The sequence below is a fragment of the Erythrolamprus reginae genome, chromosome 1 (assembly GCF_031021105.1).
Source record: "Erythrolamprus reginae isolate rEryReg1 chromosome 1, rEryReg1.hap1, whole genome shotgun sequence".
NCBI lineage: Eukaryota > Metazoa > Chordata > Lepidosauria > Squamata > Dipsadidae > Erythrolamprus > Erythrolamprus reginae.
The window spans coordinates 49,186,556-49,202,838 of NC_091950.1; the positions used below are offsets into that span (position 1 = coordinate 49,186,556).

Consider the following 16,283-nt stretch of genomic DNA (forward strand, 5'->3'; position numbering starts at 1 on the left):
GCCCTTCTTGTGAATAGGCGCAACACTGCCCATTCTCCAATCATCAGGAACATCTCCTGTTAAAAGGGCTTGTTTAAACAAATCAGTCAGGGGGGCAGCAATCACATATCTGAGTTCTTTAAGAATTCTGGGGTGGATGCCATCTGGACCCATTGCCTTATTTATCTTTAATCGTTCAAGTTCTTCTAAGACATCGGCCTCTGAGATCACTGGAGCTGAATCTCTACAGCTGGAAGCAATGCTATATCCACCCATAGTATTACATTGTTAGGTGTCTTTTGAGAAAACTGAACAGAAGTAGCTATTCAAATGGTCAGTGATCTCCTTATTCCCATCAATTTATATATTATCTCCAGTGCTAAGCTTTGTGACGCTGCAGTTTTTCTACTTCCTATCACTAATATATCTGAAAAAGATTTTATCCCCCTTCTTTACAGATTTAGCAATTTCTTCTTCGAGGCTTTAGCAGCATATATTATCTGTTTCGCCTCCTTCTGTCTCATTTTATACACCTCCTGTCAGCTATACTTCCAGACTCTTTATACCTCCTATAAGCAGACTTTTTTTCATTGACTATAGCCCTTTCATCATTACTAAACCATAGCAGTTTCTTCTTCCTTTTACCTTTAGTTATTTGCCTTACATGCAGTCCGGTGGCTTTTAAGATGGCCTTTCTTAATACATTCCACTGGGCGCCTGCTCCTGCCGTTTTATCCCTGCCCTTTAATTCATTATTTAAATATTCCCCCATTTTATTGAAATTTGTTTTTCTAAAATCCAATACTTTGGATTTTACATTTGGAAACATTAAACTGCAGTTTCCATTGCTAACTGGCCTGTAGTTACTAGCTTGTAGTTACTGGTTGTAGCATAGCTCACAATAAGTTTTTACATCAAATCACAAATATAGGTGATCACTGCAACCTAGGTTTTCTCCCACCTTAACCTCTGAAACCCGGTTCCCATTCGTAAAACTAAATCTAGAACATTCTCCCCTCTAGTTGGTGTCTTAACCAGTTGTGCCAGAACTGCTCCTGTAAGGGATATTTTTGCTTTTGCATGTAAGGGCAGTAGGGCTATTCCAGTTAACATCAGGCATGCACCCATAATCACAATATCTCCCTTTACTGCCATTTGTGTAATTTCATCCACTATCTTGTTGTCATAATTCTCATATTGCCCTGGAGGCCTATTGATCACCCCAATTCTAATTACAGAACCCTCTTTAGTTTGTATGCAAACCTAGAGAGTCTCCAGCTCTTTACATGTATTTTAATTAGTGTTGCTTTTAGACTTAACATAAATGGCTAGTCCACCTCCCCTTCTCTCTACTCTATCCTTCCTATACAATGTATATCCTGGTATGGATATTTCCCATTCATTGAAGTCCTTAAATCATGTCTCATTATGGCAACCAGATCCAAATTATCTCTTGATATTATGGCCATTAACTCACAGAGCTTGTTGCTCAAGCTTTGAGCATTTGTGCACATTACCCGAAGAACATTATTCTCATTATTTGTTTGTCCCTTATCCTCAACAACTACATCTATTTCATTTACAGCTCCCTTTTCATAAATTTCAACAAACTGATTTATCCTCGTTGTCCGGGGACAGAAATCATCCACATCGATTACATCTCTGTCCCCTTTACCTACTTTAAATGCCTGTCCCAAAAAGTTCTGAACTTCTCACCAAGCACCTGGGTACCTCTGTATGATGGATGCAAACCATCCCTCTTAAACAACTCCCTATTAGACCACTTACTAACATCATGAATAACATATCCAAAACCTTCAGCTTTACACCCACTGCCTTAACCACTCATTAAACTCAGCAATACAAGTTGTTTTATCCTCCTGATTTATTGGATTTATATGATTAGATTTATTGGATTTATATGCCGCCCCTCTCCGCAAACTCCTGACCACAAACCAGTAACACCTCTGAGAAATTAAACTCAGTCTCTACCAATAGGATTGGTAAATTACCCATGTTGGACTCTCCTTCCAAATGCAGTGGAGAATGCATCTTTTTATTTCCACTAGCTGCACCTGATGGTTTGGTAATTCTATGCACCTCTCTTACAACAACTTCCCTTTGGAACATCCTCTCATCCTCTACTTGGGGGGGGGGGGATGTCACTAATGTCTGCAGCAATCTCACTATTTAAATCTGCAAGAATATTATAGGAATTAGATAAAGAGAGACCAAAATTGCTGTGTCTGTGCTCCACTAATCTCCACTAATCTCCCTGAACCAACAGTCATCCACACAGCCCTACTCTGCTGAGGAAGTAGAGGCTGCACACATGGCTGCATTACAGCACATGGCTGGGACAATCTTTCCACTTCTGACTGCAGGGTACAAACTAAGGACTGCAACCTAGATATCTCATCATATAAACTAGATGTCCTTATGCAAAGAGGGCAGCACCCCAAGTTCCACAAGGTACTATGGAATACAACAGCCAAACAAGTGTTACACTGCACCAAGCCAGACATCTTAACAATTTATTGAAAAACAAGTACTTACCAAGAAAATCAACAACACCTGTAATTAAAATTTTAAAATTTACACAGCTGTAAAACAAGTATAACACTGAACTAAGCCAGTAATTTTGAAGTAAAGTACAGTGTTCCCTCGATTTCCGCAGGGGATGCGTTCCGAGACCGCCCGCGAAAGTCGAATTTCCGCGAAGTAGAGATGCGGAAGTAAATACACAATTTTTGGCTATGAACAGTATCACAAGCCTTCCCTTAACACTTTAAACCCCTAAATTACCATTTCCCATTCCCTTAGCAACCATTTAGATTATTACTCGCCATGTTTATTTATTAAAGTTTATTTTTTAAAAATGTTTTTTAAAAGCAGATGAAAGTTTGGCAATGACATATGATGTCATCGGGCGGGGAAAAACGTGGTATGGGGGGGAACCGCAAAGTATTTTTTAATTAATATTTTTGAAAAACCGTGGTATAGACGTTCCGCGAAGTTCGAACCCGCGAAAATCGAGGGAACCCTGTAGAATCACAGTCTCAAGTGCACTAACCCTGAATGTATTATTACTATTTTTGGTTTACAGCTATATGATTACAGTACCTTCCTTCTCTCACCCAGCCTCATAGTTCCTGCCTCAGCCTCTGTGAACTGAAACTGAAAATCATTTAAAACATTGGCTAATTTTTCTGCAACTGTGCATCCTGCTGATTGCTGCATTACTCTGATAAAAAGAAGATAGTGAAGCAGTCACAACCACTTCCTACTATCTCATTCAGAGCTTCAAACATTCCATATTTTGCTCCAATAAATACATTGATCCTTCAGCTGTTTAAAGTTCTTTTTCAATAGGATGTAGGCAGCACAAAATGTTTCAAACGGAGTATTGTTTCAAGCTTGAAGCAAAATGTGTCACCTGCAAAGTCATGGAATCAATCATAAATCAATCCATCACCTTCACCTAGAAACTGACAACCTACTCTCTAACAAACCATTTGGTTTCAGAAAAAAATAATCCACTAATCTGCAACTCCTACACTGCAAAAACATATGGACTTCATAACTCGATCAAGGTAAATCAATAGATGCAATTTACATAGTCTTTTGTAAAGCCTTTGATTCAGTAGTACACGACAAACTACTTTGAAAACTAAAATCTTATGTCATCTCTGGTACCCTTAATGATTGGATAACTGCATTCTTATCAAACAGACAACAAATGGTTAAAATAGGGAGTGCCCTATCAAATCCTGCACTTGTCAACAGCTGTGTCCCTCAAGGCAGTGTTCTAGGACCAACACTATTCATTCTTTACATAAACAACCTTTGTGATCATATTATAAATAATTGTGTTCTCTTTGCTGACAATGTTAAACTTTCAACACCACCAACAATACTTCTACCCTTCAAAAAGACCTAGACCATGCATCACAATGGTCACAATGACAACTTCAAATCTCAACAAATAAATGCTGTTTTACACATTGGCAAAAAAAGAATCAGAACACAAAATACAAACTTGGAGCACACACACTTGTAGAGAACCCTCACTCTGTTAAGGACCTTGAAGTATTCATATACTTGTTCGTTTTTAATGACTAGTTTTAAGATAAATTTAAAAGTAATTATTCTATTAATTGGCTTAGAAATGTTTTATATTGTATCTTTTTGTTTGTTGTGAGCCGCCATGAGTCCATGGAGAGGGGAGGCATATAAGTCCAATAAATAAATAAATAATGACCTAGGTGCCAGAGCCTATTGTAACATTGCCAAAAAGGCACTAAGAGTTGTTAACCTAACCTTGTGAAGCTTCTTCTCTGGCGATATTAAACTGCTAACCATAGCATACAAAACATTTGCCGGACTAATCCTCGAATACAACTCACCCTTCTAGAATATCGGACATTAATACAATTGAGGACATGCATATCGGATATTAATACAATCGAGAGAGTCCAGAAATATTTCACAAGAAGAGTACTCCACTCCTCTACTCGCAACAGAATATCTTATTCCACCAGACTTGAAATTTTGGACTTAGAAAACCTAGAGCTACATCACCTTCAATCAGATCTAAATGTAGTTCATAAAATCATCTACCGCAATGTCCTACGAGTCAATGAATACTTCAGCTTCAACCGCAACAACACAAGCGAACAAAATAGATTCAAACTCAACGCTTGAAACTCGACTGTAGAAAATAGGACTCCAGCAACAGAGTGGTCAATGCATGGAATGCACTACATGACTCTGTGGTTTCTTCCCCAAACTTTAACTCTAGACTGTCTATAGTCGATCTCACCCCATTCCTAAGATGTCTGTAAGGAGCGTACGTAAATGCACCATCGTACCTACCATCCCCTATTGTCCAAATATACCTATACCTACTTTGCTTTTGTTTATGTTTATACTATACTTATTAATCTTGTACACGTTTTGACAAACAAACAAATCAACAAATAAATAAACAAAACAACAATTTGATTTAATATAAACTTTAGAAGGCTACAGACATGCATTTTGTCCCACTAAAATCCCGAAACATGCAAGAAATCTCTAAAGAAACAAGGTTTTAATATTGCTACTATAGTATTCAAAATCATAACTAGCAGATACAATCAGGTTGCCCTTCCCAACATACAATTATGTGTTACTGTTTTTAATTTTTTTAAAAAAAATATCAGTAATCAGTGCCAAAGATACTAGTCTCCAGAAGAGTTATTATTCATTGAATTGCAAATCCTCAACAAAACTGAGATTTCTTACTTTGCAGAACTAGTAGAGGTTACAAAGTTCTGAATTATCAAAAGCAAAACAATATCAAAACTTATTTGTATAATTTTCATTTCATCCCCCAGTCCCATATAGCTTACTTACTTCTTCATTTTTAAGCCCTGGAATTTGTGACCATAAGAAAAAAAATCAATTGGTTTCTTCTATTGTTTGAGAACTCCCTCACACGCATGTAAAATGATTTGGGGGAAAATGGTATAAGTTTCTGTTATTTTCCCCAAACAAATATAGCCATTGAGCACTCCTTATTAGATTCAACAGAAGGTTTAAGAAATCTGAATTCCCAAATGTTCTAAATGAAGATCATATGCTGCAGCCTTATTTCTTATAGAATATGCTTCCCAGTTTGTAAATTGTTTAGAACAGGAGTCTCCAACCTTGACTTTTCTAGCTCAGGAATTCTGGGAATTAATGTCCACAAGTCAAAAACACAAGTTGCCAAAGTTGAAGACTTTAAAATTACAGCCTCTGGAGAGACAATTACTCTGGACCCCTATACTTGGAGATATTGCTAACCAACTCATGGTTATCTATTTGAAAAAAAAATCATATCAAAAAAATTCCTCCACTTTTCAATCAAGGCAATAAAAGTAACCTTAGGAGACTTCAGCCTTTTGGATTTTTTCTATTCAATCCCACTTACAAGGCTGCTAATTGTAATAAATCAGAAACAACGGAGAAAAAGTTCATTGTTATTATATTAAGAGTTCATATGACATTGAATGAGTTGTGTGTCTTAAAGGCTCCCAGATTCTTCAAAACACCTTGTTCACCATAGTTTCCTGAAAAGTTGTTTTGCTTTCTAAGAAAACATACTTACTTGTATCATAATGATTGGTACTTGGCTTTTACAGTATTTACATGTTGTTTCCCGATAGTTACAGTTTTTTTCTATATGATCTGGTAAATCTTTTCTCAGTATTTTTTCTTTACAATCAGTACGAGGACATGGAAGTTCTTCAAAGAGACAGTCATTTCTTAGATGTGTCTGAAATCAACGAACACCAAATCACCATACACTAAAGGTAATACATTCAGTTTATTTATTAATTTAAAGATAATATTAACTTTATTAACTTATTAACTTTTACTTATTAACTTTATTTAGTGATTGCAAGAAATTCAAAATATTCTTCACTCTTATTTTACCTTGGGCATAAAATATAAGTTAATATTATATTAACAGCTGAGAAATAAACACAAAAGCCTGGTTGCCAATATATTTGAGATTCCTACCCAGAAGTTTGAAACATCTGAATCTTATTGCAGCAGCAGTGCTAAAATATGATATAGGTAGTCCTTAATTTAACAGTTCATTTAGTGATCCAAGTTGCAACAGCATTGAAAAAAGTGACTCACAGCCATTCTTCACACTTACGACCGTTGCAGCATCCCCACAGTCATATGATAAGAATTGCTTGACAATTGACTCATATTTATGACGGTTGCAATGTTCCGTGATGCATCTGGCCCTTGAGCCACCCCTTTTGACACTCCTGATCTAATGTATAAATAATCTACCACTTTGCACATGCATAAAGTAACAACAATAAACCTTTGAAAAGATACTGAACAAATCCCTATGTATATAAAATGTAGAAAACTTGGTGTAGAGCAAGAGTGATAAACGTGCAGCCTGCGGGCCAGATACGTCACGTGCTGGCCACACACACACACACGGTTTAGCAAATGTGGGAAAAGTTGTGATATATCATGTGTGAGGTATGATAGCTAATTATTTTAATGCTCACAATTCAGAGACAGATCTGGTTCACAAGTCAAAGGTTTATTGAAAAAGTGTTTGCAAAGGCAGCTTCCAAGTTTCTTCCCAAATTGGATTGAGTACAAGGAAAGCAAAGCACATTCTACAATCCATACATTTTGTATTTTTTACACAATACACACCATGCCTAATAATCCCACCCCACACCCCCTTTATTCTGCTAAGTCATTTTAGATGTTATTCTATATTCTAAAGGGTCAGTATGACAATTCTTTCCATGGTCATAGATATCTTATCTTGTCTTCCAGTAGTTTCGCTCCAGGCATCTTTCTTATCTTACTGCCTGACCATGAGTGTTCCTGGCCTTATCTCAAGCCATTCTAATTTGTTTTACTAAATACATCCTAGGTTAAGTTTATAAAAAAATATTATAGCTTATGTTATGTTATGTATGTATGTGTGTATATATACATATATATATTAAATATTCAGCAAAAAGATGTGATATACAGTGTTCCCTCGATTTTCGCGGGTTTGAACTTCGCGAAAAGTCTATACAGTGATCCCCCGCTCGTTGCGAGGGTTCCGTTCCAGGACCCCCCGCAACGAGCGGGTTTTCGCGAAGTAGCGCTGCGGAAGTAAAAACACCATCTGCGCATGTGCAGATGGTGTTTTTAACTTCCGCAGCGCTAGCGAGGAGCCGAAGATTGGGGGCGGCGCGGCTGTTTTAAAACGTCGCCGCCGGCATGGGGGGCTTCCTAGCAGCCCCCCAAACCCGGGTTGGGGGTCCGGGGGGTGCTGGCAAGCCCCCCATGCCGGCGGCGACGTTTTAAAACAGCCGCGCCGCCCCCAATCTTCGGCTCCTCGCTAGCGGGCTTTCGAGATGAGTCCTGAAGCGAATTCGCCCCGTGACATTCGCTTTCCCGCAGCCGAGTGATCCTGGGCTCCTTCGCAACCTCGGAGAGCTTCCTGGGCATGAAAGCTCACGAAAACCAGGAAGCTCTCTGAGGTTGCGAAGGAGCCCACGATCACTCGGCTGCAGGCGGGAGGAAGGCGAATGCCACGGGGCTGGGCTCGGTTCCGTCCTCGGCTCCCCTCCTACCAGCCCCGCCGCGGAAGGCTCCATTCTGTTCCCTGAATGGAGACCGCCGGCCGCTCAATCGGGCCGGCAGGGAACAGAATGGAGCGTTCCGCGGCGGGGCTGGGGGAGCCGAGCCCAGCCCCGTGACATTCGCTTTCCTGCCACCCGCAGCCGAGTGATCCTGGGCTCCTTCGCAACCTCGGAGAGCTTCCTGGGCATGAAAGCTCACGAAAACCAGGAAGCTCTCTGAGGTTGCGAAGGAGCCCACGATCACTCGGCTGCAGGCGGGAGGAAGGCGAATGCCACGGGGCTGGGCTCGGTTATCCCCTCGGCTCCCCTCCTACCAGCCCCGTCGCGGAAGGCTCCATTCTGTTCCCTGAATCACTTTGAATCCAGCAGCTTCTGCTGGATACGGGCGGTGGGTGGGACGAGCGGTGAGGAAGCCAGGGGCTGTGGCAGCTCGCCCCCCCATCGCCCGTATCCAACAGAAGCGGTGGGATTCAAAGTGCTGGGGTGGGGGGGGGGTGTCCCGACAGCCCCCCACCCCAGCACTTTGAATCCAGCAGCTTCTGCTGGATACGGGCGGTGGGTGGGACGAGCGGTGCGGAAGCCAGGGGTGTGGCAGCTCGCCCCCCCATCGCCCGTATCCAGCAGAAGCGGCGGGATTCAAAGGGATTCAAGGCTAACTTCTGCGCTTGGCTTGAGGACTCAGCTGGGAAGCGGCACGGGTGTTTTAAAAGGTCTCCGCCGGCATGGGGGGCTTCCTACCCCCCCCGAACCCCCAACCCGGGTTTGGGGGGGTGCTAAGAAGCCCCCCATGCCGGCGGAGACCTTTTAAAACACCCGTGCCGCTTCCCAACTGAGTCCCGAAGCCAAACGAACCCGGGTGGCCGGGCGAGCAGCGAGCAAATGGCGGGTGGCCGGGCGAAGGGCGGGCGAACGGAGGGCGAGCGGGTGCTGGGGGGGGCTTCTCGCCCTCCCGCCAGCAAGAGGGGAAAGACCCAGGGAAGCCGCCCAGCAGCTGATCTGCCCGGTGGGGAATACCATCTACGCATGTGTGGCCATAGGAAAAAAGGGTGCACATGCGCAGATGGTGTTTTTACTTCCGGGTTGAAAAATCGCGATGTAGCCCATTCGCAATGGTCGGGGACGCAATAACCGGGGGATCACTGTACCACGGTTTTTCAAAAATATTAATTAAAAAATACTTTGCGGGTTTTTTCCCTATACCACGTTGTTTTCCACCCGATGACGTCATATGTCATCGCCAAACTTTCATCTGCCTTTCATAAATATTTTTTAAAATAAACTTTAATAAATAAACATGGTGAGTAATAATCTGAATGGTTGCTACGGGAATGGAAAATTGCAATTTAGGGGTTTAAAGGGTTAAGGGAAGGCTTGGGATACTGTACATAGCCAAAAATAGTGTATTTACTTCCGCATCTCTACTTCACGGAAATTTGACTTTCGCGGGCGGTCTCGGAACGCATCCCCCATGAAAAGCGAGGGAACACTGTATATATATAAGTCCCAGTGGGTATGGCTAGCTGATGAGGCCAAAATAAGGCCGAAATAGATCTATCCTAGTCTTCTGAGTTCGGGTTTTGCCCTGTGTAATATTTTGCAAAATATTACACAGGGCAAAACCCGAACTCAGAACAATCTACATACATATACCCGTGAAAATCTACGAAAACACACACACACACACACACACACACACACATATATATATATATAACATAAGCTATAAAATATAAGTTAGTATATTAACAATATTTTATAAAATAATAACTCATCATTCTTTTCCTTCAATTATGACAACATGTTGTTGCTAGTCTGACACCTCTGATCTAAGAGGCTTAATTTACTTCATACATTATAACTTTGATGTGGGATTTTTGTTAAAAAAAATGAGTACTTTGGGTTCAATTAACATCATAAATCATATAATCACCATTTAATGATGAAAAGGAGAGGGAGAGGCAAAAACATATTGGAAGGTTTTCAGCTACTTACCAGCAACTGTCCCAAGGTCAATTGATCTCGACAACCTTTATTTTCATTTCTGCAGAATATCTGAAGGGCTAAAAGCTCCCTTCGGCAGCAATTATCTTTAAATATCTAGAATTAACAGACATTCAATAGTTACAATTTTAGTGATGATCTAAAAGTTTATCACTTTGGCGCGAACCCACTTGATGCAAATAACTACATTCTGATAAATAAACTTCTCTTAAAGAAGTAAAATATATAAACGTAAATTCATATGAAAACTGACAAACTATTTTAGAACATTTTTTAACAGTATGAAATTTTGAAGACAATTGTTATACTGCTACAAACTGACAATATAAGAACTTCTTCACTTTTCTTTGCACAGCAAGATGCATTGTGTAAAGTCTGAATTAGTTTGAAAAAAGACTCGTACAGATCACACTGCACTATAGAATACACGATGTTTGCCTGATCATTTTTATTGGCAGTATCTAGAAAATTATACATAAGAATAGTTCTTCATTTTGTAATAAAAGGAGGAAGATAGGCAATTCCTAAATGTGATAAATAAGTTAAATAAAAATGTTGAGCTATAATTTCTGACTAAGTCCAAAAGGTGAGAAAATGAACAAATACCCCATTTTAGCCATAGAAAATTACAATTACATTTTTTACACATTAAAGATTGGTTGGTACAGATTTGTCTTTAAACAAAGATTTGCAGTCCAAGGAAATTTTCAGTAACCTTTAGGACTTTCTGTATACTTGCAACTTTTGTTAATATCAACTGTAGTAGAAAACCATAATTAAATAGGAATTGGAAATACTACCTTTCCTCTCCTACCTGCTCCTACCTCTCCTACCTCCTACCTTATCAAGGAGCCGGGTGACAAAAGTAACACATCTTTCAACTCTAGTCTTAGAACTCTAGTTCATGCAAGGATTAATTGCCAGACCAACCTTTAAGATGTGTGCATGTGTGCCAGCACACTGATAATACATGTAGAGCTGTGTATATGCATGCGTGCCAGCCAACCACTCCTGCAGCCTGGTAGTGGGACATGTCCCAGAGGTTGGGGACCCCTGCCGTACATTATTTATATAGCTGTAGAATTATTTTAAATTGTTCCGATAGTTCTCCACATTCATAGCTGTCACATTTACAGCTGAAGCAAAATATATTTCCCAGGATTGCCTACTCTCTTCTTATTGGAACACATATGGACACAAAATTTATAAGGTGAGTTTAGACTATCTATAGAAAAGCAGACCTTATGTCAATGCGTACTGGTTTTAAAGTAGATTTTATGAGGCAATAAAAACATCTATAAAGAGTAATAAGGATCTGTCAGAAGTAACTAAGGAGCAGAGAAATGAAAAAGATAACAAGACTGTGCACTAAGCAATGTTCTGTATGATAAATGCTACACAACCAGCTCAATTTGAAGTTCAGATAAAAAAAGTATATAAAGGAAGAGCTCTAGCAGGTAAAATCAGAATTAATATTACAGAAGAGCAGTTCAGGCACTAAAGTAGTACTACAACCTCTAAAGCACCTTATTATTTTGTTATACAGTAGTGGAATATTTGGACTTGTTTTTTCAGCAGTGAAACATGAGCTAAATGGTTTTAAGTTTCAATTGCCAGAATCTGATTTTAACTTTTTAAAAAAATGAAAAATACATTTTTTACTAGTGCAAAATGCACTTGGTCGTGTCTACTCAATGGAACGCCCAATCACCTTCTGAACAACAGCTGGAGGATATCACAGAAATATATAATACCTTTCTTTGTGTTTGTCAGTGAGTTTTCTGATAATATTTGGCTGGCCAATATTGCAAAGCGCAAACTGAACTCCAATCTATTCTCATCCCAATAGGTTAAGGGTGCAAATGTCAAGATTCCCAAGATTTCAGTTTTTGTGGAGTACAGGTAGTCCCCGACTTATGATGGGGATCCGTTCCCACGGCCCGTTGTAAGCCGAGTTTGGTGTAAGTCGGAATATTCCAATTTACACGAATATTCCGACTTACGCTGCGGCGGCGGCTGCTTCTTCAAGGAACCAACAGCCGGCAAAGCCTCCTGCTGAACCTTCGGGCGAGGGGATCTCCACGGTGGGAGGCCTCGGAGGCTACAGCAATGCAGCGACAAGAAGGACCGGCTTCAAGGGACCAGAAGCCAGTCCTTCTCGGCGCTGTGTTGCTGTAGCCTCCGAGGCTACCCACCGGGGAGATCCCCTCGCCCGAACGGAGGCAGAGGCGGCAGCGGTGCCTTCAAAGCTGTCCCCGGATCGTCATAACAACGAAACGTCGTACGTCGGGGGGGATATAACCCGGGGACTACCTGTATATACGCAGTACAACTAAAGGCACCGCGGAGATCCCCTCGCCCGGAGGCAGAGACGGCAGCGGTGGCTTCAAAGCTGTCCCCGGATCGTCATAATGACGAAACGTCGTACGTCGGGGACGACGTAACCCGGGGACTACCTGTATATAAGCAGTACAACTAAAGGCACCAAATGAGCAAGGATACTGGACTGTATACTTCCTCATTTTTAATTTTTCGGCATTTTCCCAGTCATCTGTAAATGCCATATATACTGTATTCTCATAATGCAAAGCAGTTTCTCTAGTAGAAGAGCAAACATTTATCTATTTTGGGAGGCCCTAGTGTTAAATGTTTTCTCCCTGCTGCCTCTGGGGATTGGGCATTTATCTTTGGCTATCTGCATGCATGTGTATAAAGGCCTCTTCTCTTAATGGGCATTGTCAGACGAAATGTTTGTATATATAGCTGTAGCAGAGGTGGGTTCCTCCCTGTTTGAACAGGATCACCCAAACCAGTAGCGACTCAATGGTGATGTCATGGTGATGTCACTGAACTGGATCAGCCGGTGCTGGTCCATGTGCGCTACCATCTTTTTTTAATTTGTTGCCATTTTTTTCCTCTTTGGAAGGTTTCTCCTGTTTATCCTCTTGAAAAAGGGCCTTCCCTCCTGCCCATGGGTTAATACTGACCTTTATTCCTTTGCCTGAAACACAGCTGATCAGCTCCTCAGCTGTGTTTTGTGCTTATTCCAGCTAATGAGCATGCACAGAAGCCAAATTGCACAAGGGGACGTGCTCACAAAAACATCATGATATGAACCGGTGCGGAAGGTAAGTAGACAACTGAGCACCATTCAATGTTATAAAAGTTCTCAAAAAAGGAAGTTCCAATTTCTACCCCCACCCCACCAGTCTTGTGACTGCATTTTTTGGCACCTGGCAACCAGGCTGCCTTTATTGCTGTATTTCATGGTCACATGACCATGATTTACTAAGTTTTTCCCCCCTTGAAACCGGCACTTACTTCCAGCTTCTGACAAAAAAAATAAAATAAAATAAAGCCCCATAGCGAACAATGGGTTTGCTTAATGCCCATCCCAGAAAAGGTTGAATGCAGTCACAAGGGGACCCACTTTTATGTCTATCATGACTTAACAACCAAAATGGTGGGCTAATTGTGATAATAAGTCAAAGACCACCTGTATTTGTTCAAAAAGAAGTCTGTAGCCAACCTTGTTATTATTTATTTGTGTGAACCATTATAAAAATAAAATGGCAAGTACTATTTCCAGCCCATTGAATGAATGAAGCTTTAGGGAAAGCCAAAAGGGGAAAACACAGAAAAAATTAGAAAGATCTGTTCATTCAAGAACTGCATTCATAAAAACTCTGCAATTAAGAAGTGCAGAGATTCATTTACATAGCACAAAACCCTTTTCTATTTCAAGCTATATAGTTAAATGGATTTTCAAAATATAACCAAACCAAAGTATTGTTACAGTAGTAATAGTAACAGCAGCAATACAAAATTGCAAAATTATGGGGGGAAATTATACCTTAGCTTTCACTATTGTTTCTTGACATGCTGTACATTTTGGACTTGTGGAACTAGAAGAGGAAAAAAAACCTTGATTTTAGATAATAAAATTTTATGGAGATATAATTACCAATAGAGAGAAATTAGAAAATGGGAGAAATGATGTAGAGATGAATGCATTAATATTAATGACAGATGTATGTTGATAGAGAGACCAAGGAGACAGACACAAAGCAAAGAAAGACTAGATTTTGATTTATGCAATTCAGGGTACATTTTTATAAACACAACTGCTTCATTGTTCTTGTGTACCAACACATAAATCATGGGTTCTGTTTGTAACGCTTATGGGAGCCCATAGGCTTAGGTATACCTTTCTTGGCATCTGCCAGGGTATCTGTTCCACCAATTTTCTACATTCTTTATTTAAAGGTAAATAAACAGGAAGCAAAACATCAAATCTCAAATACAGTCTGTATTCACAGCAGAGTATCTATTTTATTCTTAGAAAATAAAAATGTAGAGCAGTGTTTTAGCTGAAAGACATGCTATTGGTCTGGAAAGAAAAAGAATTAAGCTGAGGTGATAGATATCAGCAGATATTAGAAGAAATGAAACAACTTTACTAGTTTGCCTTCTGCTACTTAGATTTTTTATGACTGTCATGTCTATTTTTAAAAATTCTTGCATAGTGTATGAACAATCAACGTTTTGCCATGGCATTTGTTTAAAATAGAGCAATAATTTTTACAATACTACAATGAATTGTTTCTCCAGCATTTGAATGACAGCTACGATCTTTACAGTTCTTGACCATTTTTAGTCCATTTGAAGCTTTATATTTTAAAAGCAACGGTTCTGCACTGGCTGTATTTTTTAATCTTTATTGCACAATGCTACAAACTACATTCTGAAGCAGACCAAATAACAGAAAGGTCTCATTTACTAGTCCGTGCTGAATCTACTCAAGTGTCTTGTTTGTTCTCTTGAACTGCTATCTCGCAGAGATTACTGAGCAGTAATCGTCACTGAGAAATCATTGGTAATTCTTGTATTGGTATCCTCAAATGACCCAAAGTACTAAAGTTTCACAGCTTCATCGCTGAATGCTAACATGTACGCCAGACATGGGATAAAAAACCTATTCTGAAAATCATCATTCTGACAAATCTTTCATTATTATTTTTTTCCTTTTGCAACTATTAAATCAAAAATCATATTTTGAAAACAATTGTTCATGAAGGCCATTACATGTAAAGCAACAATGTAGGGGAATGCTAGATACCTGAAATGCCTTTTGTTCTTTTCAGATTTTATATATTTAAATTTACATTCATTTATTATTTCCTGACATAAATATTTCGGTAATGTACCAATGCTGAACATTTTATATCAGCTAGGAGGTTGTAATACACAATCACTTTTATCAGGAAAATACATTTCTGGAAGATACATTTCTGATATCTGCCTATTTAAGGATGGATCAAGGAGGACACTATCTAAAATTATTTATATTAAATTCATAGGAATAATTGATTGCTCAATACAAACCTAACTTATATTCACTCTGAATTGTGTCTCAGACTGTCTGCAAGTACCTAATGCATACAATATTATTATTTAATGTGTCAGTTGGAAGAAATAATTGGGATACAGATTTCAAACCCCAAATTTCATTTTTTTAAAAATCCAGTGCATATATATAAAGAATAACTAACCTGAACAAAGAACTCATGCAGGTCTCACAATAGCGATGTCCACATTCTGTCTGTCTTGGATTGCACAAAATGAGATGACATTTTTCACATTTGTATTTGTCTTCAACCGCATTCACAAATTTTTCCTTGTAACCACCTTGCTCTGGTACATAAATGGATGGCATAGGGTGGCGATCAGGATTTGCCTTTTGCTGTATTGTTTCCACTAAGACAGGAGGGTTTTCTTTCTTGCTTGCATCCATATTGGAATTAATAAATACTATAAAGAAAACATGTGTATGCTCAATCATTAAACACATTAAGAGTAAAATAAAGCATAATCTTTTATGCATACAATTCATATGAAAGTGGATGCACAGATCATGCTTGCGTTTGCTTGAAATCATACTACTCCCAATCCATGGATAAGTCTTAATCCTCAATGATTCATCATCAAATAACCACCTATCACCTAAATATTAGGGTCATTAATAGTCACAAAGAGAAACAATGTTCAACTAATCTTACATATATGCATTTAGAATAAATCAATGAAGTTAAAGAACTGGAACATTTCAGCTCTCAGTGAACTCTGTGTGATCTCTTGTTTATATTTGTGTAAAAG

At 39.5% G+C, this 16,283-nt stretch overlaps 1 protein-coding gene across 3 annotated transcripts in view; it reads right to left on the reverse strand.

The window, feature by feature from the left end:
* Window positions 1-16,283, reverse strand: part of TRAF3 (TNF receptor associated factor 3) — a 101,032-nt gene that overhangs the window by 24,476 nt on the left and 60,273 nt on the right. For all 3 annotated transcript variants that reach the window (XM_070751870.1, XM_070751875.1, XM_070751883.1), the window contains 4 exons: window positions 15,680-15,938; window positions 13,981-14,032; window positions 10,119-10,223; window positions 6,113-6,280 (listed from right to left, as the gene is read on the reverse strand). In XM_070751870.1, coding sequence (XP_070607971.1) covers window positions 6,113-6,280; window positions 10,119-10,223; window positions 13,981-14,032; window positions 15,680-15,921 — 567 coding nt within the window. In that variant the 5' untranslated portion in view covers window positions 15,922-15,938. The remainder of the gene's footprint in view (window positions 1-6,112; window positions 6,281-10,118; window positions 10,224-13,980; window positions 14,033-15,679; window positions 15,939-16,283) is intronic.